We start from the raw sequence: 24,511 nt of genomic DNA, 5'->3' as shown, positions 1-24,511 counted from the left end.
GATATTTCAGGTGACAGAAAGGCACAGAAAAATGAACATGTTATTTCCAGCTAACACAGATCTGAGAAACCATTTGCCACCTGTCATGACAGTTTTCTTGGTGCTTGCTGAGAGATACTTCCTCTCTAGATATAAAGATAGAAATACAGACTATCCATAACCTGTTTCTGATAGAGAACTAAGTAATATGTTATCTAAATTCTCTTTCATAAACTCTAAATTCTGTTTTCCTGTGGAGCAAAGTTCAGTTTTTTACCAATTCCTTGAATTTTTAATTGTCTTTTCTACTAGTAATAAAAGTCTAATATTTTACAATGCATATATTTATGGAGTGGAGTAAATTTCATTGTCTAAGGAATACTAGCACTTCATATTTTGCATCTGTTTAATTTTTGATAGTACATTATGTTGTGAGTTTCTGGTGTTGCATCCCATTACTTCTCATGAGGAATAACTTTAAGGAAAGTTTTACACTCTCCTGTGCAATTTGCAAAGTGTTTGTGTCAATTCTTTGCACATTCTAAAGTGTGTCCTATCAGTTTCAAGTGCTGCTTCCATCATAAGCTGTAAAGGGTAATTGTGTTGCTAAATACCTGTTGCATTCAATCTCAAGAATGTCAGTTTAAATGAGTTTGCAAAATGCATTATGATCTTTTACAATAAGGACTTAAAAAGTCAAATTCATTGCTGACACAAGATGAGCGCCATCAACTAAAATTGCACTGGTTTCTACCAAAATTCCACTCCATTTCAGTCCAAGCTATTGAAATCAACCTTAGTTTTTTAGGAAAAGCTGGTAGCAAATTTTGATGTTATTGTTAGTAAAGAATTTGTTCAATACAAAGTTCTTTTGTCACTGTAATTTTAAAGCATAAGGAACAGCAGTGATGCTATAGACATAATTATTTGTCATCTTTTACTGCTTTCTTCTTTTGCAAGAGATTGACAAATCTTTGTGATCTGTTGAGATGTTTTTAGCTGTTCTTGCTTTGAATCTCATAGACATGAAAGTTATTTTTATTAAAAATGTCATGTTCATAGAACTTGTTAAAGGGAGTAGAGTTTAAAGTTAGTAAACAAAGACTGAGACTGATACTTCATATTTGCTGCTTCAGCATTGCTGAATATGAGTTCATATGGACAGAACCTGCAAATCAAAATGTGATAGAAATGACCATATGCATAGAGACATGTCTTCAGGGTAGATCAGGGCAATCCAGACCCCTGAAGTACACCATGGTGCTTGGGGAGTGTATTGTATCCACACCACCACTCCACCTCTCCATCTACATGCACACAAACAGCACTGGAGCTTTTTGTGTCTCAGCAGAGGCAGGAGCTCCATTTCTTCCTTGAGTTTTTATCAAAGTCATGGTACTCTTCACTGTACAGGGTTTTACAGAATCACCAGTGTCCTACTTTCTTTGAAGCACCTATCTGTGGACAGTTGCTGGCCCTCACAACCCCTGGACATCACCAGCAGCTGAAGCAGCCTCTTGCCTCCTGCATGTGTGTGATTGTTTACTCTCTGCACTCCTTCTCTGCCCTTGATGCTCAGCTGGGCTTGTTTCCAAATCAATTACATGTTTTTCCATGTAGTAATAGCACCTTCTGTACATTGAGCTGTATCCCAGATTTCATAGGAGAGTGCTTTTGCTATTGGTTTTAGAGATCCACTCCTGAGATAATTCCTACTCAAGAAGCTGCTTGGAAAATATGCTAAAAAATAGCTTTTGTTGATCAATTACATCCAGCTGTGGTTTGACCTACAAACATATCTTGGTCAAAAGATCTAATTCTCTGGGAGATCCTTTTGTACATTCATCAGGCCCTGGATTGTCACAGAAGTGTCTCTGAAGGATGATGTGTTTCATGGAGCAGCTCTGCAACCCATTTTTGCTGGGGCAGGCAGAGTTCCTCTTCAGGACTACTCACAAGGGGCATGGTTTGGCATAAGGCTGGAGGTGCTGGGATTCTTGGAATATTCCATGTAGAAACAGAGAGAGATGCTTCAGATTGAATTAACAGGAGTGGTCTTATTTAGGTGCTTTAACTCGTTTTACAGAAACCAAAACACTCATTTCAGTGCCAATTTGTTATAGAAGGACTATATTTGCTTCGTGCCCTGCTGAGAGATGCTGGCAGGAGCTGTTATCAAAGACTCCTTTTCCCCTTAGTCATTTAATAGTAGCAGCTTCTCTTTTATTCTGTGCTCTCTGAGAGTAGAATAGGAAGTGATAATCTCCTTGGAATACAGCAGACACCTGTTTGATAAGTGGTAATTGCATTATTCCTGGAGGATTATCACAGTGGTGCTCGTTTCTTTGTAATGAAGCTCCGTTATTATAAGCAGAGCAGAACTTCACTAGAGGATACACATTCCAGGTAAGAGAAACAGAAAATAGGAAACAATCATCATTTTTAGAGGCTCATTTTTAGAAGTCAGTACCACTGTGTTTCCAAGAGCTAACATTGCAGAAATCCAATTCCTCAGAAAACGATATCCATGAAGAAGAGGCAGCATAAAAATCCTATCAGTGTTTGAAGCTTTTTTTTTTTTTTGGAAGAAATTCTGCTAGCACAACTGCTTGAACTGTGCCAAGGAATTATATAGTGCTGGAAACATATCCAGGCACTTCTCTGTTTGCCATCCAAAGCGTTGTACAATGTTGTGAAGTAAATGGCATCCCACCGTAGACCAGAAACGTGCCAAGTGTTTGGCTGATACTCTTTGTGCATGTAAAGCAGTTCCCAAGGTGTATCTGTGAAGATCTGTGGGCAATATGTGATGTGGATGAAGTGTTAGTTTATACTGTTTATTATTTTACTTGTTCCTGAGCTTAAAAACCTATTAATGGCTTTGTGTCTCTTCTGAATAGCAAAAAATAAGTAGTTTGAGATCAGACTTAGTAAAAACAATTATTATAGTGTCTGTATTCTATGGCAGTTACATAGTTACATAAAGAAAATACCAGAAATTTAACAGACTGTGTTGGAACATAAAAGCCAGCAAATAACACAGGACAATTTTGTGGAAAGGAAATATAGGAAGACAGGTTAACTCTGCTGAGTTTTTTCAGTTGTTGAGTCTGAATCCATCAGACACCTGTGCAGCTGAATTTTTCATGTTAGGGTATCAAAAGTAAGAGTACACTGTAACACATAACAGTGTAAGCAGACTTCAAAGCAGTGGTCATCCACAGAGAACTGATGGATGAGTGAACAGTGGCCCTTTTTCATGTTTTCAGGTGCTAGAGGTATTTTTTTCATTGACCTTTTCATTGCTTTACCTTGATCCCTCTCTTGATGAATGCTTTGACTCCTGGTATTTGTTGTCACCCAAAGACAGTCTCTCTTTAGCTTAGGAAAGGTTGGGAATCCCAGCATACCTGTGAATAACACTCTGTTAGTTATAATTTATCTTGTTTTAGTTAGAGAATTGTTTTTTTTCAGTCCCAGAGACCTTCAGGAATGTACAGTGAGTTATGACCTGTTCCCAGGCGTGTGTGTTTTATAGATCAGTTCACACAGGTGTACTTATTAATAAACTCACTGAACCAATTTACATGCGTAAGTTTTAACCACTGGGTAATTAGCGAAAGCATTGCTGAGGAACTGGAAATTTGGGAAATGTGTCATTATTTGCATATCAGTATAAAGCAATTACTAAATTAAAGAGTGCACGTTGTGACAAACATGAAGCTCCTTTACTGTTGCTTTGTCAGTGCACATTAACATCAACTTGATGTGAAAGCCTGGCTTTCTCTGCATGAACTAAAAATCCTAAGGCAGAAGTACACAATGAATCACCCAGAGTTTGGAGGCTAGCACGCTGAATTGCCTTGGGGTTCAGACTGAGGAAAGAAAAAACTCATGTAAAAGACCATTGAGAAAACGTATCAGTGGAAAGTAATTAACTCAAGATCCACAATTAGCCTCACGGTCTATACTTAACTGTGTTCCAGGTCTTTCAGCGTTTATTTAATTCTGTTACCCTGTGTTTCAAATAGCTGCAAATGGCTTGGCAGATTTTTCATCCTTTTTAATATTTACAGTTTTTGTCTAACAAGAAGAATGAGCTCTGTAAGTGATCATGGGTATTTATTTCAGTCTCTCAACTATATCTCTTTTTCAGCAGAATCTGTTGCATGAGGAAATATTATTTTCTTTTTGTTTCCTTTAAATATATTTGTGGTTTGAAGCAACATGAAGTACTACAGTAGCTGTCCTTCTGCTTTAATTCCTAATTTGCCTAACTAGGCTCAGTCAAATGAGAAATAATCAAAACCAGGGATAATTTTCATTCAGCCAGCAAACGAGAGGGGTAGATGCACAGTAGCATGGCTGGTGATTAACAGGGGCCATAGCAAAAATTGGCATGTGTGTTCAACCAGCACACCAGGGCTGGGTGTTCCCAGAGCACCAGGCACCACCTTTCTCAAGCTCACAAGAATCTCGTTGTGTTTTGTGGAGCTGCCTTTAGAGTGGTTGTTGTTGCAATGCCAGCATCCCTCGCCTGGTGTCTGAAGGACACGAGTGCCCTCCTCACTCACACACCCTAAAATAGTGCCTTGGATCTCCTCCAGCCTCCCACACTGTCCTCAAGATAATTCCAGAGCTGCTTCACCATACTTCTGCCTTCAGCACATGTAAAGATCTGCCAGGATTGTGCCTTCACACTGCAGCAAAATTGTCACCCCAGGACAATATGCAGCAGCCTTTTAGAATTTTGGAGAATTAACAAGGCAGTCTCTTAATCCTAATCTAAAGAATTTTTCAAATTTTAAAACATGAGTAATAGTTCAGACACTTCTTTTTTTCCCCTTCAGACCTTTTCAAACTTTTGGATCCTGTGTTTTAACTCTATAGCATTCCTTTGTGATTTTAAGCTTCATTATAGTTCAGAGATCTACCATGGGAACATGACTGAAATCCTTGGAATGAATTTCCTACAACCTGTGTTGACAGGTTTAAATTACGTACTCTGACACTGTTCTTGTGGCTGGATTAGAAACTTTTTTTCAAGTTAAACCTGCGATAAGTAATTGTCACAGCGCTCTGGCACAATGCTAATTTGAAGTGACGTGTCCAAACTGGCCTCAGTAACATGAAGAACCCTAACAGGTGTGAGGGGTGGATCTTCCCATGGGCCCTGCTGAACTTCTAACAGGGGAAAAATAGTAGAAAAAGTGAAATGAACCTTGAATAAAGCTGTCAGCAGTAATTATCTCAACAACACTTTGTGAGGAGTTAAAATAAGCATTACTGATTTATAACCTGAACACACTCCATGCTAGAGATGTTTTTTTCATCCAGTTAGTGTTTAAAATGAAACGTTGAATACCTGTCAAGATTTTTTTTTTCTTTTTATTGGAGATGCATAATGAAAATGAAGTTATTTTCCAGAGGAAGTTAATTTCAAGGGCTGTCAAATGTTTTAAACTCTTCTGTTGATTTTCATATTTGTGCAATAGTTTAATAAAACAAACAAACCTCAAGCATACTTGACTGTTTTTCCCAGCTAATGTTATTGATGTCAAAAGACAAAGTGTCTAATGTGGAATTACATCCACTTTTTATTGTTATTTAAGGAGGGATAAGAGCTTACGTGGCAGTAGACAAACTTAGGATGTTTGATTTCTTTTTTTTTATATTATGTACTGAACTTTGATAACAATGTCTAGTTGAGCAGTACAGACTGAAGAGGGCCCTTCAGTTCTGGATAGTAAATCTTTCTGAATCAATTGTCTGCATGGTACAAAAATGCCCTTGTTGCAGTCGAGTAAAATAATGTATTTAATAGATTTACTTTTTGAATTGCAACGTACCTCCATTTTACATTGGAATACTTGCTCTTTGTTGGCATGATAACACTTGTTTTGTGTATACTGTATATTTCAGTATGGATAGAAGTAATATTAAAGTCTGTTACTACTGGAAAATGCTTGCTAACTTTTGAGAAAAAAACAAGCCAGAGGTTAAATATTAATTCACAGAAAATCTTTAATCTCTTCAAGCTTTAAACATAATTTTAAACATGTTAAAAATATGAACATACAGGAATTCTTAAATCATGTATCACTTTGTGAGATTATACATTGAAGATAGGTGATTTATTGAATAATTATACAGTGACAAATGATGGGTTTGGGAGTGTTGACCACCTGTTTGTTCCCAAGGAATTCTGTGAGGGTTTGTCTGAACATAACAGGCTGCCCATGCCCTGTTAATAATGCTTGGTTAAACACCAGGAACTGCAGCTGTGGCAAGAACAAGCTCATATGAAAACTCTCTTGTGTCATTTTTCTTGAAATGATGAGACTTGGAGTATCCTCAGAAATGGCTTGAGTTGCCTGGGAGTCCACCACCTCCTTCTTGTATGGATTGGTTTCTCTGTTTGGATCTCCAGCCAGTGGAGTGTGGATCCATCTGATAATCTCTGGAGAACTGCAAAAGATTTCCAGAGTTCCCATACTTTTATTTCCCCTGTTTTGATATTCACATGCAAGGACTATGCTGAATGCACTTAGAAACCACAATTTTATTCAACTGTTTGTTTAATGAAAAACTTCCTACTCTTGTATTTCAAGTGTGAAAACAAAACTTCACTCACTTGCTCTACCTCTCCCCCCTGCCTTGTACACTTGGATTTTCCTATATTCCACATTAATTGTTGTATTCTGTCCACCATACAAATATTCCTTGTTTTTTCTTCAGTTTCAAAAAGGATAGGTTACAAAAGGAAAATGGCAATATGAGTGAGCCTCAGCTGTGGAGCAGCCTGACCGATCTAGCTCAGATAGTAAGCAGCAAGAAGAATAACTGATTTTCTAGGTGTTCCAACTAGATTGGTTTATCATTTGTTTTGTCTTATTAAGTTACCTACTGTCAGTGCACTTGTGCAATGACAGCATTTGGTCCCTAAAATACCTTGTATCCAAGTCCATCTAGTAATACCATACACATAGAAAAAAAAGGACAGAAATGTTCCTTCTCAAAGTTTTTGTTCCTTCTCAAACTTCATATAGTTGTGTTCAAAATGCAACTTTTTTTCCTGTATCTTCAAGAAAATCACTCCATCCATCCATCCATCCATCCATCCATCCATGCAATAAATTGGCATTTAACTTACTCAGGAAATTAGCTATGCTATAATAAAAAGTCACAAAACAGAATAGTAAATTTAATATGAAAACTGAAATGCTTGATAATGCTCCTAGCTCAGCCCTCTGTCCTTATTCCTTCTCTTATCTGATGAGGGGAAAAAAAAATCCAACAAAAAAAATGATCAAAATATATGGGAATGAAATTTTCACAGAGGAGACACGTGCCAGTTATTGAGTATTTTGCTACAGGCACCTCTCAAGTTATTTTGAATAATTGAGTGTTATGAAATGTACTTGGTCATGTTTATTTCTTATTCTTAAGCCATATATCAGTGAGGAAACTAGTAAATGGAAAAGGTAAGCAACTCACATTTTGGGCATGGTGAAAGGGCTATCACATGGAGTATTTGAACCAGGATTAGGTTTCAGTCTGTAGGTAACACTGCATTCGTTTCTGATTGAAAATGTTTTTGTGTGATAAATGTGTATTGTAAACCCCTATGTGTGCACTTCAGCCTGCTAAGCAACCTTTAGGAAGAGCCTTTTTTATGGGAGATTTATGGGGGAGAGTCAAGTATTAGAAAACATGCTTTTTATTTTGTACACCAGAATTTTGTTTGCTTACTTTATCTCTGAGTATTAAAAGCAGAAAATTGATTTTTTTTCCTTTACCTCAATAGAAGATCATGCTATGAGAGTTCCCCTATTTAGTTTCCTATTGTAGCAGATTGTATACAGCCAAACATGATTCTGTATTTCAAGTTCAGCTACTTGAATAATCAGACTGATTCATAGCAGTGAAGTTATACAGAAATTACATTTCTTTTTAGGATTTTTTTTATATTAAAAATCCAGAAAGTTTGTCCACTGCAAGATTTTGTTTTTGGCTTGCCATTTTCAGATAATGCCTGTTGCTTCACTTGCTGTGTGTGTGCAAGTGAAATCTGGCATCACTGATAGAATCTTCTCCTTTGTGCATGGATCAAGTGTTCTCTGAATTTCTGTCTGATGCTTTGTAAGATTTACAGTTTGACCTTTGAATTTCTGAGAACAAATGATCAAGAATCTCTACTTTATGCCAAAAAAATGGTATTTGAAAATATTTTGTCATGGAAAAATACCTCTCCAGTGAGTTGGAAAGAATTTGTCATTTGAGTAGTTTGAACAATAAAATTACCTTGTTACAGTGATTAAAACAGTTTCTTCTTTCCAGTGGTCTTTTAAACAGCCAAAATCTGGTTGGTTTGTTTTTGTTTTTTTTAATTGACAAGTACAGTTAAAGGGCTCCATTTAATAACTTGCTCTGATTAACAGGTCCATATATTTTGATAGATGCAATAATGTACTTTAAACCAAATCAGAGTGCCCACACATTCCTTCCAAAACCTCAAAACCCTCTTTGCTCTTGTAATAATCAAAAACTTGATGAAGACCACAAATTAAACCAATATTCCTGCCTTCCTTAAACATTATACTTGCTTATTTTTTATGAAAAGCTTTATTCCTTTTCAGAGATGGTGTCCCTTGATGGCAAGTATCCTGTGAGCAGCAAAAGCTCTCAGTAATTGAGGATGAGGAAGAATGTCCCATTCTTTACAGATTATTGCCTTAAACTGGACACTTTGGGTGTCCCAGCTATATTCTGTAGTGCACTAGAAAGCTCTTACAGCTTCCTTCATTTTCCTCATTAGGTATAGCTGCCATTCAAATCTCTTTAGAGATTCTGTTTTTCTCCATCAGTGTGTGGCTGAACATGAGGAAGGGCAATTTGCCACATCCAGTTACTCCTTTCCTGATGCAGTCCACTGTGTTTATCATTTTTGCATCAGCATGTCTCAGTGGAGTGAGTTCTGCAGCTGGAGTTCTCTGCTGGTATCGTTCCTTCATGTTCCTTCTACTGTTTATCTTTCTCACATCTTCAGCATCTTGATTAAATATCTCTGGTACAAGAGACTGAGTTTGTTCCTTCGTTTGTAATGTCAGAAGTCTGCAAGAGTGGGAATTAAGTTGTGCAAACAAACTCTTTCTAGAAGATACAAGGTTTTGAGATTATGGGCTTGTAATTTTTTTCATATTATTCTGAGCATGAGATGGCAGCACTCTGGAATTACATGCTCTCACTGATTTATTTCTGTCCTGCAGACATATTTGTATCATGAAGTGTTTGGGAAAAAAATAGTGGGTTTAGATTGTTCTGAATTATATTTCTAGAAGCTTCTACATAAAACTAATGCTTTCTAACATGAAGAATAATTTATTGTTTAAAGCATCTGGTCTCACTCCAGATTTGGCAAATATTTCTGGGTTAATCTGGAAGGTTGACAAGGAATTCTACATGTTTGGATCAGAAAAGATGTTGCTTAACTTTATCCCTCGATTGCTAATGCTGGCAATTGAAAAACAAATCATCTCACGCTGAGCATTTACAAATAGTATTAGTGTCTTAGAGTTGGAAAGCACAACTGAGCACCAGACTATTTCTGCCCTCTCTAAATTGTTTGATTTTGTAGTGATCTTTCTCTTAGTTGTTAAAATCTATTTCAAATAACCTTTTGTGTGCTTTTAGTCCAGGTTGTACCATTACCTTTTTGAATACCAGAGGTATTGAATTCATTTAGTATCTGTTGTCTCCTAATAGGAGACTCTCCTGCTGCCACTCTCCCTGAAATGTTTGAAATCTTCAATTTTATTGTCCTTCTTAAAAGCTAGAGGAAGCCAAATAGGAGACTACTTAAACTTTAAATAAGCACAACAGTGTCTATACAGTGTTGGAAAAAAGATCTGGCTCTGGAGTTACTTTTTGCAAGTAATTTCCCTTCTTTCTGATTCTGTTTCGCTTTCCACCTCATGTGCCTTTCAGTTCTGAGACAGTTTGATTTGCATATCATAGGTTCCCTGCCTAAAAAATAATCTTATTTATTTTTGCTTTAGTGTATTATTTCTTTCATAACCTATATCTAGCTTATCATTCATGCACAAGTCCTGCAAATGCATTTTCAGTGTCTTTTCTTGTGCATGTGGAAGCCATCCTATTCAATCTCTGGTACCAACCTAGTGATGATTTTCATGCAAAAAAGAAAAATTCAGAAAAGTGCCTGACTTCAGAATTTTTTCACAGCCAGATGGGCTCACAAGCTAGAGAATATGAGTAATCAGGTACTCAGGCTACAAACCACTTTTTCAGTGGTGGGGTTGGTACAAAGATTTTGTCCATTCCCATGGGAAGGTGGCTGAAACACAGTGATAATTTATTGCAATGATCAAGTTCTGCATCTCTGTTTGGGAGGTGCAGGTACAGTATTGAGAAAGAAAAACCTCTCCATGACCAGTGTGAGATCTACAGTTCTTGCCACCAAAACACTTGAGTGGTGCTCCCATCAGTACCTTGGCCTGCATTCACTGTCCTAGGAAAGTGTTTGCTGAGATGCCTGGAAAACAATCTTTTGCTTAGTCTTGGTGTTTTTTATTTCCAAAATAAAGCTTGAACTTCTGTGATGCAAGAGCCTTCTTTGCAAGAGAACTCTATCTTTGAATGAAGATAACTTTATTCTAGAAGAATGTTGATGCCTCTCAGTTTTTTTTTAGAATGAGCTGCTATTTCTTTTGCAAAAAAAAAAACTTCTCAGAAAGAAAAAAAAAAAAAAGCAAAAAAAGCAAAGAAAAGGGTGATTTCTCACACCAATGTGCACAAACCCCCAACATTCCAGCAACTGTCTGGAGAGTAGGATGAAACAGGCTCTGATGTGGAACCCCTTCTGCTGTTAGCTCATGTTTGAGAGACGCTTTGACACTATAATATAGGGTTGCAAATTGGAATTGCAACACCCTGCAATTGGGCCAAGTGATGAAGCAGCACAATAACTGCCTGCTTGATCTTACCACTCTCTCTTTAATGTGCACGTAAGAGATACCGGGAGCCTTTCCAGGCATCTGTCAGGGTATTTGATGCTGTGAGAGAGGGAGCTGCAGTCTGTGTGTGGTTAATGTGTGTGTGTGTGCTTCACCAGCATTTTGTGTGGTGTGATAACTACAGGGCAAAGTTTCAGGTTTTATAACAGTTGGGTTTTGTTTATCATTAAAAGCTTATAAAAATAAGAATTGAAATGGTGGATTATTGCAGAGAATGCAGTTCCTATGCTCTTGTCACAGAAATTTCGTAGATAATTGGTCTAGACCTGCGTGTCATCTTTAATATTTCATTTGCTCCAGAGTATTATAACTCACTTCCTTTAAGACCATTGCTGAGCTTTTTACACAGCTAAACTTGTGTTTAACCTTGCTGTGAGAATGTGACAGTAGGCTAGTTCAGACAGGTTAACATTCATTTGGTAACCAGCCTGCTTAATCAGCCTGCTTCAACCTGCAGCAAATTAAATCTTTGTGAGTTCTAGCAGACAAGTGAGAAAGTCGCTCTGAATTATGTATAAAAAATAAATGGGGTATTTTCAGTGCTCATGGCAGTAAATGAAATTTAAGGCTTATGATTTATTCTTGGATTTTTGTTGAGAATGATTGAAATGTATTTTACCTTAATGTTTTTACAGTCCAATTAGGAGAGTGTTGTATTTCTGAAATGTATAATGTAAATCTTTTGTTCTGCATCTTGCAAAAATACTAATAAGTTTCATGGGATCTAGGTGTTTTTCTGTCCTCTCTGTGTTTCATCTGTAGGAACCATTAGAAATGATGTTTTAAACATACAGCCAAGACTACCCCCCACATTACTGAAAATTGCATAGCATTAAATACTTTGTCATTGCCAAAAATAATCAATTAGCTTTATTTAAGAGCTACTCACATTGTAAAATCAGTTCAGATAGGTCTTAGGTGCTTCTGAAATTTCTATTTGTGGTCATCAAGCTTGCTTCTCCTGGACTGATGTGCTCTCCAGAAGAGGCAGGAGGCTGGGCAGAAGCTTGAAATGCAAGGATGGCACAGTTGGTTCACAGGGTTCTCATTTTCAGGCATTGTAATTAATGCGTTTTAAAATGCAATATAGAGCCAGATTTTCAGATATTATTGCTGTGTGTTTGCAGGCATCATAATAATTTTGTCTTTCAAGTGACAGTAGACTTTTCCTATTGGTAGTTCTTAAAAAATTGAGATTTGGGCATATAACAACAGGCAGAAATGCTGTTTCTGTTGGCACTGGCTCCTGAGCATCCATCCTGTGGACTGTGCTGACTGCAGTGTCACCAGTTTGGCTCGTGTGTCTTTGTTCACGTGAGGCACATGGTCTGCACCCTTGACATTTAAAAGGAGAAGAAATGTATTTTTTAAGTTGCCAATGTGATTGTGTCTGTTACAAAGTCTGCTGATAAACAGATCCTTCAAAATAATATTTTTTTAAGATGATTTAACTGTTTTTAATTACTTGCATCAATACTTAGCATCTTTTCTTTAACAATTGCTCCTTGATTAGCAATAAAAAAAATCTACATTTACATCATCCAAGCATAGCACTGTGAAAGTTGGCATGTACAGTAACATTTCAAACTTCAGTACTGATTAGGAGAAAATAACAGCTCAAGGCACTTTGGAATTTGCAGTTCATGGAGTTTGTTTTGATACTCTGTGCATACACCTCAGTAAAACTCAGCTGATGTCTCCTTGAATATTTTTAATGTAAGGAATCATTTTAGTTTTTCAGGCTTCTTAGAATGTGTTAAAATAATGCAGTCTTTAATTTGAACCTCTAAACAACCTTAAACCCTCCCCCCAACCTTTAATTGAGACTGTGGCTTTAATGAAGAACCATTGCTTGCTTTGTAGATGACTTTAGCTGTGTCAGGACTGACTTTCCCTTGCCATCGACTCACAGTTGGAAGAAGATCTTCACCTGTACAAACAAGGGAGCAGTCAGAGGAGGTAAGGACATCATCTCTGATTTAGCAGTCTGCTCTAGGAAGAGGCAGGGACACCTTGGTGTGCAGTGGTCACCATCCCTCCTGTTGTCCAGTGAGTCAGTAGAATTGCATCTTTCAACAATCCATTTACAGTTCCTGCAACACGTAATTGTAACTGTGCAAATGAGTCATTGAAGAAAAAGAGGATAAAAGCCCCAAATCCCAGCAAAACTTCTGACTGTGGGGGATGAGACCTTAGCTCCTTGCACTAAAATTTTGATTTTTCTCCTTTATATTGGTATGTCAAATACCAACATAAAAGCCACCATTGTGTGGTTTTTCTCACTCTTAGGCCAGCTCTGGTACCATTAGATGGAAAACAGCATTAACTTTGGAAAAAAACTTGCTCAACTGTGTGTATGCAGAGATTCTTTAATAATGCATTTTGTCACACAATATTTCTGGCAACCAGACTTCTGTTAAAAATTACCTTTGATAATGCTGCATAAAATATAAAATTAAACTGCGGTGTATTATGTGTTTATAGAAATATGTAAGTATTTGTCGCTGTTAATGTATTTTGTATTTCACTGAAAATGTCTGAAATAGAAGCTTACAGTGGATTTTGGGTTTTGTTTTTATACAGCAATGCACTGATGTTCATATGGTTAGTGATAGTGATGGAGATGACTTTGAAGATGCTACTGAGTTTGGAGTTGATGATGGAGAAATGTTTGGAGTAGCATCATCTGCCTTGAGGAAATCGCCAATGAGTAAGAGTTACAATGAACTGGGGTTGTACAGCAGAGGTGAAGGCAGAGAGGTGTGAGGAGTCTGCAGAATTAGAAACTGGAAAGTATCTTTTAATAGGAATGTCACCTCTGATGGGTGTATCAAAGGAAAATTCTGCACACATAGCTGGCAACCAGAAAAGCACCTTTCCATGGAGGGAAATTTCTAACCTTGCAACTGAAGAATAATTATTTAACTTAAAATTGATGAGTAACAAATGTAATCAGAGAAATTGTGATCTCTATCCAAATGCACCCAGATAACTAGTAGATAACTAGATTTCCACTTGCCTGTTTTGAAAATTCTACGGATTCTGTTTTTGATTAATGTTTTAGTCGTTATGCTAATCTAGTTTCTTAGTGATTATTTGCCCTTGAATTATGAAAAGGATTGAGCAGTCAGTTACCTCCTACATGCAATTCTTGCATACTCTTTCTTTACTTTAGGCTTGCATTAGTGTTACTTCATTAGAAGTTTTTTGACAGCAAATATATGTAATAATATGGAAAACTTTTTAACACTGTGAATAGGAAGAGTTGATCCTTTCAAGCCCTTAAATAAGTCAGACTGCTAACTCTGAGCAAGTAATATATCACATTACACTGGACCTGAGGATTTTACTATTTGGAAAACCTGAATATATTCATGAGACCCTCTGGAAATTTCTTGTCTTTTGAAAGGTTCATAGTAGATAGTCTTTGGTGAAGTTTATATGGTCTCTTGGGAACACTTCAGTAAGCTGGGAACATGAAATACCTGTCAAGTGAATGTGTTTGCATATTACAACCTGTTTCTATAAGGTTGCATTATTTTATTTTTATTATTTTTTTAATATTTTTTTAAGTGCCAGAAAATGCTGAAAATGAAGGAGATGCCTTATTACAATTTACAGCAGAGTTTTCTTCAAGGTAAGCTTAGCCTGTTAACTGTGCAATTCTTATTACAAACTATGTTAGCAAATAATGAAAATAAAAATAAACCAAGTGTACATGTTTTCTTGTGAGATTATAGCATATTTGGACATCCTAAACTAATTTATTTTATTTCTAACTCTGCTACTAGAACTGCTTCTGAAATAAAATTATTTCTCAGCCCAAGCTGGAATGGTTGATTCTTGTCTTATTTATTTTGCCACTGTGTAATATCATTACTTAATTATGTAAAGGTCCAGAAGGATGAGGAAGCCTGGTTATATATGATAATTTTATTATATCATATGCAAAACAGGAAAGCTGAAATTGATTAATATTGAAAAATATATTTGTAGTGCTGTGAGAGCTTTCACAATAGCAAAGTGGCTGGGTAAATACTGACTTTTAAAAATTCTGAATTTTTAAAAAACTTTATACTACCAAATCATGCACTGTTAAACAGTTGCTTGTTTGATTGAATAGGCAGAAGCTGCAAAGTAATGCAAAAAGTTTATGTGCCTTCTGTTTTCACTCCTGTGATGAGATGTTCCTTTATGTGTATGAGATGCATTAATGTGTAATGCAATAATAGCCTTCAATTAACCTTTAAGAATAGAATAAAGAGAGGAGATAAGTTATGATTGAAAATTTTTATAGAAAATTGTGTAGAACTTAAGGTATCTACATGTGTAAACAGAATGTTTTTATGATAAAGTTTGTAAGGTAGTAGTTCATTACTTTGAGTTTTTCAATGTCAGAAAACAAATGGGTCCTAAATATTTCCCTTCTGTCCTTTAGAAGTGTAAATCTTTCTAAAGGTTTAGCCTATTAATTATATTTACAGAATATATGAAAAGGTAGAATATTCAAATTACTTGATTTTGTTGTAATTTATTAATTGGAAATTTTATCACAAATAGGTATGGTGACTGCCATCCTGTTTATTTTATTGGATCATTAGAAGCTGCTTTTCAAGAAGCCTTCTATGGGAAAGCTAGAGATGTAAGTGTGTATTAAAACTACTTTATAAAATATAGTGGGGAAATGGAAAGGATTTTAAGGGTTTCATCTTTATTTTTGAAAAGTTGAGCTACCTTTTGGAGTTATTTTGCTTTTATTGTTCAAGAAGAGTTGCACTCATTCAGTTGACTAAAATGCTTACCTTGGTTTCTGGAATTGCAGTGAGTAACTGATGCTTTCTAATCATTCAGGCTGTATTTTTACTGGAGTTCTTAGTTGTCAAAGCTATTATTTTTCTTTTCTCCTCCTCCCTTTTTTTCCCTGAAATAATGGTGTCCTAGCACCAGATAACACTGTCTGTGAGTGTGGTTGACAAGTTCACTGTTGCATGTTGGTAACTCCTTTGAAGAATGGCTAATGAAATTGTAAATTTAAATTGAAAGGTCTCTGAAATACAGTGTGCTTTCCCCCCCACTTTGTACAGCCTTTATCTGCCAAGTAAGTTCCATTACTCAGGTTTGGTTGTTTAGTTTTTCTGTACATCCAACCAGGCATCTCAAGTTTCTGTTATTCCATGCACAGTTTTAAAATCAGTATTTTAATAAAATTAGAATGGGGACAGTTTATTTAAGTTTCGGTGACTTGATTCACTGAGGAGAAACCCAAAACCCTGCATAATTAAGCACAGATAAAGCTGAAACACAAACAAGAAAATCATGCTGTTTAAATTTACTTTTTGTTTTCTTGATAGATGTTTAATTTTAAAATGAAGAGTATAGTTATTCATATTGGAAGGAGCCTCTGTATTATGTTTGGGGCTATTTTGATCAGTGTGAGAGTTATAAATCCACACTGTCTAGCTGAAGTTGGCACATACTTAACACTCTTAAGTTTAGTGAATATTTTCATGTCTTTGCACAGAGAAAAAAAATCCTATAAATTGAATAAGGAAAGGGTGTGAGTTGGGAAGTTCATTTTGTGTCATGTCACCAGAAATGGTTGACAGTGTAAGAGTGTAATGGTGGACAAAAGCTCATTAAGAACTTTCATAAATTGTTTTCTACCTATAAATCTGATGTTAATGCAGTGCAGTTACTTAGTTTTTTGTTGCTCAAAATACTTCTTCTGCTACTTACATAGCACTTCTAAAATTCGTGTCATTTTAATATTGTGTGGTTTATTCAGACCAGGTCATCATCACAATAAAATCATTGTATGTATACATGTATATGTATATAAATTTATATATTTAGGAGAGTATTAATTTTTTTGTGTGTTGTTCAGATTTTTGGGTTTTTTTCTGAATATTGCCTTATTTTGAAAGCTCTCCTTCACCTTTGGAATGGCATTATTTTCATTGTAACTTTCTGATATTAAGCAAAGAGATGAGAATGTGGAAATACATTCCATTTATTTTCACTGCTTTTCCCTGTTACAAAGTAATTTTTTCAGTACTGGCTCCTGGAATTCAGAATTGAGGAAAGGGACACATCATTTCATATTCTCATAATTTAATTTCATGAAATAATTAAATATATATATATCAGTATAAAAAATCTTTGGAGAAATTTCAACCTGTATGTCTTGTCTTCTAATTTATACTATGGAGGGCACTTAATTTTACCAGGGTAACAGATGAGCTTCAGGCACCAGCATTCTTCACTTGAAGTGAGAAATTGAGTTCCAAGAGTAAATAAAAACAAGATTGAAGGTTTAAATCCTCTACTAGGCTTTTTGAACTTATATACTCATTAAATGTTTATTGGAGTGGTGGGATTACGAAGGATTTGGGCAGCTTCATCAACTGGTATATACTTAATCACTAAGTAAAACACTACATTTGATAGAGTGTTTCTCACGATGCCACACTCAATCCATCTTAATGAAAACCGCTTCAAACTGATTTAATTTGAGAGCACTTGGCAGCTTGAGTGCTCAGAGATCTTGGCCTTTTCTTGACAAATTCTCAACGCTGTCCAGAGCAGAAGGTGCACTCTACAGTTCATGTCTGGTGAGACAGCCATCAGCTGTGCTTTAAATCTGTATTGTGGATACTTTTTACCTCATTAAAAAAAAAAAAAAAATCCCAATGCATATAAACATGAAGCTATTTCCAGAAATATTTTATTTTGGGTTATTTTAAGAAAATTAACTTATGTCAGAACACGTGTTTTGAATACAGAATATGAGTTCAACTTCTTTTTATGAAAATAGATGTTTCCTGTTAAATCTTACTGTCTTTTCATTTGTTGGAAAGGATGGTAATTCATGATTATTTAACAAAATGTTGCTTGAAAAAGAAATACCTTGTGAAAAAAGTCAAGGTGTTTATCTGCTGTCTTTGAGTCATTAGCCAGTGCAGATTAACATACATGATGGGTGTCTTTTAACCTTTGGAGCAGCTGCTGCCACAACAATGCCAGTTTTTGGTAGGAGAGGGGGAATGAGGTCAAATGTAGCTCTTCTTTAAAACCTGTGTAACTCTTCACCACAAAAATACAATACCCAAGATATAGGGACTTGCTTTTAACAATCAGTGTCCTTGGCCATGAAATTCCCAGCTGCCTCCAGCAGCTAATAGTGAAGGGTGTTGTGTATTCATTTAAAGGCTTATTGTATGTATGACAAGAAAATATTTTCAGTATTTCTTTTAATGGGGTCAGGAAGAGAAAGAGAGATGGAGGTTTATTAAATTAACAATTAAGCTGGTATTTGTGAAAGTCTTGCTCTGTCTGTTGGGAAGAAGAGTTTCCCTGTCACTAAGTTTCTGAAGAGTGATCTTACTCTTGCTACAGAGCTACACTGCCATGGGAATTGCTACACATGGAAGAAATCCTATATTAGCCATTTTTTTAACAAGGTGTTTGGGGGAGGTGTCTTTGTGTCTGAAAGCAGTTTGTGGGTGTCTTGTGTCCTGAGACATCAGGGGGTTTATCCTGACTTGGGGTATTGTTATTAATACTGGATTTTAGTTGCTATATTGAAGCTTGCTGAGTTATATATGTGAATATTACTGAAGTATTTTCTTTTATCAGAGCTTGTCTTTTCATTTTTATAGGTGATTGCTACTCTTTTATTAAGAGAAAGAATAAAGACATTGCCTTTTCCTTTTCAGGAGCTCTTATCTTTATATACCTCTGTCATCTCACCTCCTGCTCCTCTCTCAACCTTTCTGTCCACTGACTTTTAATAAATATGTGAAACATCTCTCTTAGCACAGATTGGTATTGTCACCTCAATATATATTCCTGCATTCTGAAAATGAACCGTGTTTTTCTTCTCCTTGAATTCTGTCTTTTAGGTTCAATTTAGAGGCAGCACCATCCCTCTCACAGATGGGTTCTTTATTTCCTGAATACCTAGAGTAAAGTATGCTCCTTCCATGATTTGGTGTGTTCAAATAAAAGCTTTTTTTTTTTTTTCCTTTTCCTTGGTGGTAGCAGAATATTCCTTCATACAGGGCTTTCTGTAGCACCATTTTTATCTGTATAACTCAGAAAAATGTTCCTTATTACTTCAGCTGATTAATTTTATGCTGAATTTATTACAAATTACAGCTGGAGGAATTACCCCTTTACAAATTGTGATTAAACATAAATAACCTGACCACTAAGGTACATGGTCTGGTTGAAACTGGGAGACAGGTATAGAAGTATAATTCCAGGTTTTCAGGGAGAGTGAAGCAGCTGCACTGTGGTAAATATCAGTACATAAGCTCCAGTTAACTCCCATGTTAATCACCATTTTCTTTCCAGCCTTGCCTGATGTATGTTAGCAGTTCAGTCCTTTAATTTGTATATTATTTCTGAATTTGTGGATAACTATTTAGAAATTTCTGCTACAACATACCAGTTTGGTAGCTTCACTGTTTGCCTCCATACCCTTCATTTTTCATATCTGAAGAGTAGCTTCATCTTTCCTATCTGCAGGATTGCTTCCAGGCATGGGTCTCTCCTCAGCATCCTCTGTATTTGATACTAAATAATGGATGTTTTTTGAACTTGTCTGACTCACTCTACATTTCCTCTTCTTTCAAAGCTTGTAATTATAGATCTTACCCCAGTTTAGCATTAATTACTGGATACTATTTGCATTATGTAAGGTATCACTACAGGTGCAATTGATTGAAATGGAGATACAACAGTATAATAGGATCAAATAGTTGGAAGATGAAAGTAGACTAAATCAGGGTTTTAACACACCTTTACCTGGGAGAGTGGGTAGCTGTTTGAACACCTTACCATGGCTCTTGTGCATTCTTCATCACTGATGGATTTTTGAGATGAAATGTTTTACTGAAAGGTAAAATTACAGAAAGATAAATCTAGGAGCTAGTTTGGGGATGTCTTATGCCATGTGTAATACAAAATGTGGGATCAGAAGTTTACAGGGATCACCTCACTCCTACTTTAGGAACCTGTGGGGTACTGTTTTTTTCAGATCTCTTCTACAAGGCTAGATAAAATAGCCTTAGTAATAGTAGCAGTAGTAGTAGTAGTAGTAGTAGTAGTAGTAGTAGTAGCAGCAGCCCAAGGCTGATCCTATGAGCTCCAAGATCACTGTGGACAGGTGGATCAGACTGTGCACTTCAAAGATACAAAGAAGTGCAAATGTGTCCCTTTTAAAATTTGAAGTAGTTCTCACTGCATAAAACCTGGAGGAAAAAAATAAGTTTTTCTTTGCTAGCCTACCAGTTTGACAGAACATTCATGCCTCTAGCAACTGTTACATCATGAACTTTTCTGTCTCAGTCATTACTTGAACTTGTAAATCTGAGATTCTAAAATAACCATCCAGGTCCTTGGTTTTGTTGACCCTTATGATTGCATTGCTATTCCCATTCAAGTTCATATTCTTTCGAGTTACCTGAGTTATTCACAGTATTAGGAACTGGCTGAGAAGCTTAGAAATCCCATTACCCACTGATGCCAATTTATGGGGGTTTTGCCTCAGTGACAACTTTTCCTTCAACTTCACATCAGTGACAACTTTTCTTCTAATTCTGTACAAAGTGTGTTAACTTCTCTGAAGCTTTAAAATGCCTGGTCTTCAGCATGCACACACTATCAAAGATGCATCCCTTGGTAGCTTAAGTTCCTCATGTCCTAAGGCCTTTGGAAGTCCCTCATGTATTCAGTGGTTAAAACCTTTCTGGTATCCCACACCTTTGTAGGGACTAGTAAAATTTTTTCCCTGCTGTATTCTTGGTTAAAATTTCATGCTAACTATACCACCTCCGAGTCATAGAAAAATCCAACACAGAGCAGTCTAGTGCTCCATTAGCAGGCTGCTTCTTATGGAATTTGAGACTGTTCAACAGCTTTGCGAGGCTGTTTTAATAGTATTGACTGAAAAATACCCAGCATTAGTCATAATAGAATCCTAGAATTTACTCTGACTTTTCAAAGGCTTGAAATAAACACAACCAAAACTTGCTTATAAATGTGTGCTACCATGGGTTAGTTAAGTAAACAAACATGAAAACAAACCCACACAACAACAGCAACAACAACAAACTTCACGCTGTGAGCCTTTTGCAATCACACATTTTTCCAAGGGAAAAATGCCCCCAGCTTTCACAAATATTTTTCCAAATCATGTCTTAGCACTTCAGTTCCTCCTGCTACCTCTTTGCATTTGTCATAGCAATATGCCTGTGCCCACACTTAACATTTTGGATGAAGTATCAGATACAAGTGCAGTGTTTTCTATGTGATGGAGTTTAGTCTTTGCATGGTGAGATTTGTTGAGACAACAAAAATTACATTCCCTTGGGAAGTAACTCAGTGTAAACCTCCATTGTGTTTGTGCCCATTCTGTTTACTAAAATTTGTCCCTAAATCTTTAAGCCTAAAACTGTACATATTTTGAAACATTCTGTTGTACAGAATCTCATATTTAACAGTTTCATGGGGTTGTTTCTTTGGAAGTAAAAGTGTTTCTCAAGAGCCTTTTTTTCTGTCCGCTCCCAGTGAAAAGAGGAGAGCAAAGCCATCCGCTTACCACAAAGCAATGCCACCACAAAGGAAAGATTAAGGGTTTAGAGAGAGGTCAATGTGGGTTTTTCTCTAACTAAACACTTTCCTAAAGTTTCCTTGTGGAAAAAATAATGAAGTCATCTCAGAGTTTTTAAAGAATTTTTATTTCTTTTTCACCGTCTGCATTCGCTTGTCTTCTCAGCATGGATGTTTAATCTTTCTAGGCTTTGTGAATTGGTCCAAATGAATAAGTGGTGAGCTGTCTCTCTAGGAGCTAGAGGCTTATTCTAAGGCCCTAATCACTGAGTAAACACATCTTTGCCCTCCCTCTCTTACAACTGCTATATAATAGTCGAGATTCTAGCACAGTAACCTGGATATTGCAGGGATCGACGCTTTGAAATGCAGAACGGCTGATCCTCAAAAACAGACAGTGCCTGATCTTCCCCTGCCTCTTTCTTCTTTTTAAATTAAATATCACCAGAGAAATGCTGTTTTATTGCATGATATTGTGCATCAGTGCCCTGGATTTTCAAGTTTAGTTTCAGTCAACATTGTTGGCTGCACTTATATGGATCTCTGCATGTTGGGCTTATTAATGGCCCTTCCTGGCACATGTGTACGTGGTTCTGAAGAACATTTAAATTAAATTAGACAAACAGTAATGCAAATTACTAATCCCTTTCCCAAAGTCGAATGTTCAAATGTTCCTTTTATAAACAGTCGTTAGATTTTATCCAAAGCCAGTGTATGAGGAGAGAGCCCTACAGGGGTTTTTCACAAAGACAGCTTGTCTAAAAATTGTATCAATACACATCAATATCTAGGGTTCACTGTTACTTCTGATGAAGAGATTTGAAATTGCTTTAAATAAATGTTTGAAAATAACAGTGTATCATCTCAGCAAATATGTTCAGGTACTATTTCAAAATAAAGTAAGTAATTTATATGGGTATGGGGGAACGGAAAGCTGTAATTTTCTGGGTTATATTTATAATTCATTGAATGCCAGTTGCAGAATCACAGTCCCTACCTAGCTCATAGTCTCCCTGTATTTTTGCAGCCTGCTTTCTATATTTACATGCACACAGACTTGCTTTCCAAAAGGTGGTCTGAGGTTTTCATGGGGACACAGCTGCTGGCAGTGAAGCTCAAGTTTTACTTGATAGGGTTCCAGAACAACAGCGCAGAATATTTGGTTTCAGTAGAGCACAGACACCATCTCAGCATGCAGTGCCTCTTTATTTGGCTACAGAGGTGGTGATAGCAATGCACTATCATTTTTTTCAGGTTGTTTATAACTGTTTTTTGTGGTAGATGCTGTTCAATCAAGAAGTGTGTTCCCTGTTCAGGGAAATGTTATTTTTGTTGGGCAGCAAGCTGAAAAGTTCACCCATTTCCTAGGTCTGTTAATAAGGTTTTTGTTTTTCATTCATTGTTCCTTTCATGCTCTAAAAATATAATATATTGTATTTTAGTACTCAGAATATTAGGAAGCGTTGAGAATATTTAAAAATTTGCAGGAATGGACCATTTGACTTGAAATCTGCTGGTTATTTCTTCTGTGTGCATGTTGAGATACTTGTCACCCTTGATAAACCCCATTGTGGGTATTAACACACAAACCTGCAGCAGCAACTTTAAATTGCTAAATTGCCTGAGGAGCTTTTCACTCGTCTCTTGTCACATTTTTTCCAGAGAAAGCTCCTTGCTATCTACCTCCACCATGATGAAAGTGTACTAACCAACGTCTTCTGCTCACAAATGCTTTGTGCTGAATCCATTGTCTCCTACCTGAGTCAGAACTTCATAACCTGGGCATGGGACATGACAAAAGAAGCAAACAGAGCAAGGTAAGACTTTTTGGACTCTGAGTGGAGCAGGGAAGGCCCTGGCTATCAAATATTTTTGGTGCTTAATATCTATTTGAGCTGAAACTTCAGCTCATTCTCAGCTGATCAATGAAGCTGTGCTGGCTGACATTCGTTGAGAATTGGACTGGCCTTGTGTTCATGAAAAAGTGACTTCTTATTCCTGTGCAGGAAAAAGTAATTGAAGAAAATAATTTCCTTTTTTTTTTTTCTGGTTTATTTTGAAACGTGATTCTATATTCAAACGTGTGTCTTCACAGTTATGCATTGCAGTAATATTACATGGCATTAATTGTGTGTATGTTTTCTGGGGTAATAACTACTGCTGATAATGAAAATCTTACTTAAAAAATAACATTCATGTGATAAATTAGTATTAAGAACAGATTGTGCAAAATGTTAAACACTTGCAATTCATATGAACTTTTTTAAATGACAGTTTTCTTATGGAATTTTCCTTTGGGGGTGTTCAGATATTTTAGTTTTAATATAATAAAGGTTCTAATATAATAAAAGTTATGTCCTAGAGAGACCATAATTTTGCTGATGAGTACAGAATTAAAACTGTAGATTCTACCTCCTTCTAAAACTTTTGTAGATTACCAACAAATTTTCTTAGTGTTGTAATAAGGTCTCTCTCTTCTTTAGTTATTTATCAGTTGATAGTGATCTACTGAAAATAACAATATTATTAATATTATAACGTTTAGAAGTCCGAGTTGTTTGGTTCTCTGACTTGGACCTTACTTTGTAACCTTTGTTTGCCCAGAAGATCACTGATCATGTCTTGTCAGGATAACATCCTATGTATATTACATTAGATTTATTCTAATTTTTGACTGAAAAACACAACAATCATTTGACTTCTTTGCACAACTCCAGTGATTACTGAACAAGGAAAATTATACATTTGTGTTTCTTTCTCTTGTGGATTATTAGAATAGAGCATTTATGCATTTCTAGTCTTCACTTCGTAAGTTATAGTTACCATTTCTTTACTGAGGTGACCTTGGAGAGTGGAACAGTCTCTTTTTCTAATGTGCTTTT

At 36.2% G+C, this 24,511-nt stretch overlaps 1 protein-coding gene across 4 annotated transcripts in view; it reads left to right on the top strand.

The window, feature by feature from the left end:
• FAF1 (Fas associated factor 1) overlaps positions 1–24,511 on the top strand; it is a 157,738-nt gene that overhangs the window by 91,981 nt on the left and 41,246 nt on the right. For all 4 annotated transcript variants that reach the window (XM_086901513.1, XM_086901512.1, XM_086901511.1 and 1 more), the window contains exons 9-13: positions 12,879–12,974; positions 13,599–13,725; positions 14,589–14,652; positions 15,576–15,657; positions 23,292–23,446. In XM_086901513.1, coding sequence (XP_086757639.1) covers positions 12,879–12,974; positions 13,599–13,725; positions 14,589–14,652; positions 15,576–15,657; positions 23,292–23,446 — 524 coding nt within the window. The remainder of the gene's footprint in view (positions 1–12,878; positions 12,975–13,598; positions 13,726–14,588; positions 14,653–15,575; positions 15,658–23,291; positions 23,447–24,511) is intronic.

The sequence above is a fragment of the Cyanistes caeruleus genome, chromosome 9 (assembly GCF_971803275.1).
Source record: "Cyanistes caeruleus chromosome 9, bCyaCae1.hap1.1, whole genome shotgun sequence".
NCBI classification, from domain to species: Eukaryota; Metazoa; Chordata; class Aves; order Passeriformes; family Paridae; genus Cyanistes; species Cyanistes caeruleus.
The sequence above is the reverse complement of the archived record's forward strand: the minus strand, read 5'-3'. Positions and strand labels throughout refer to the sequence as shown.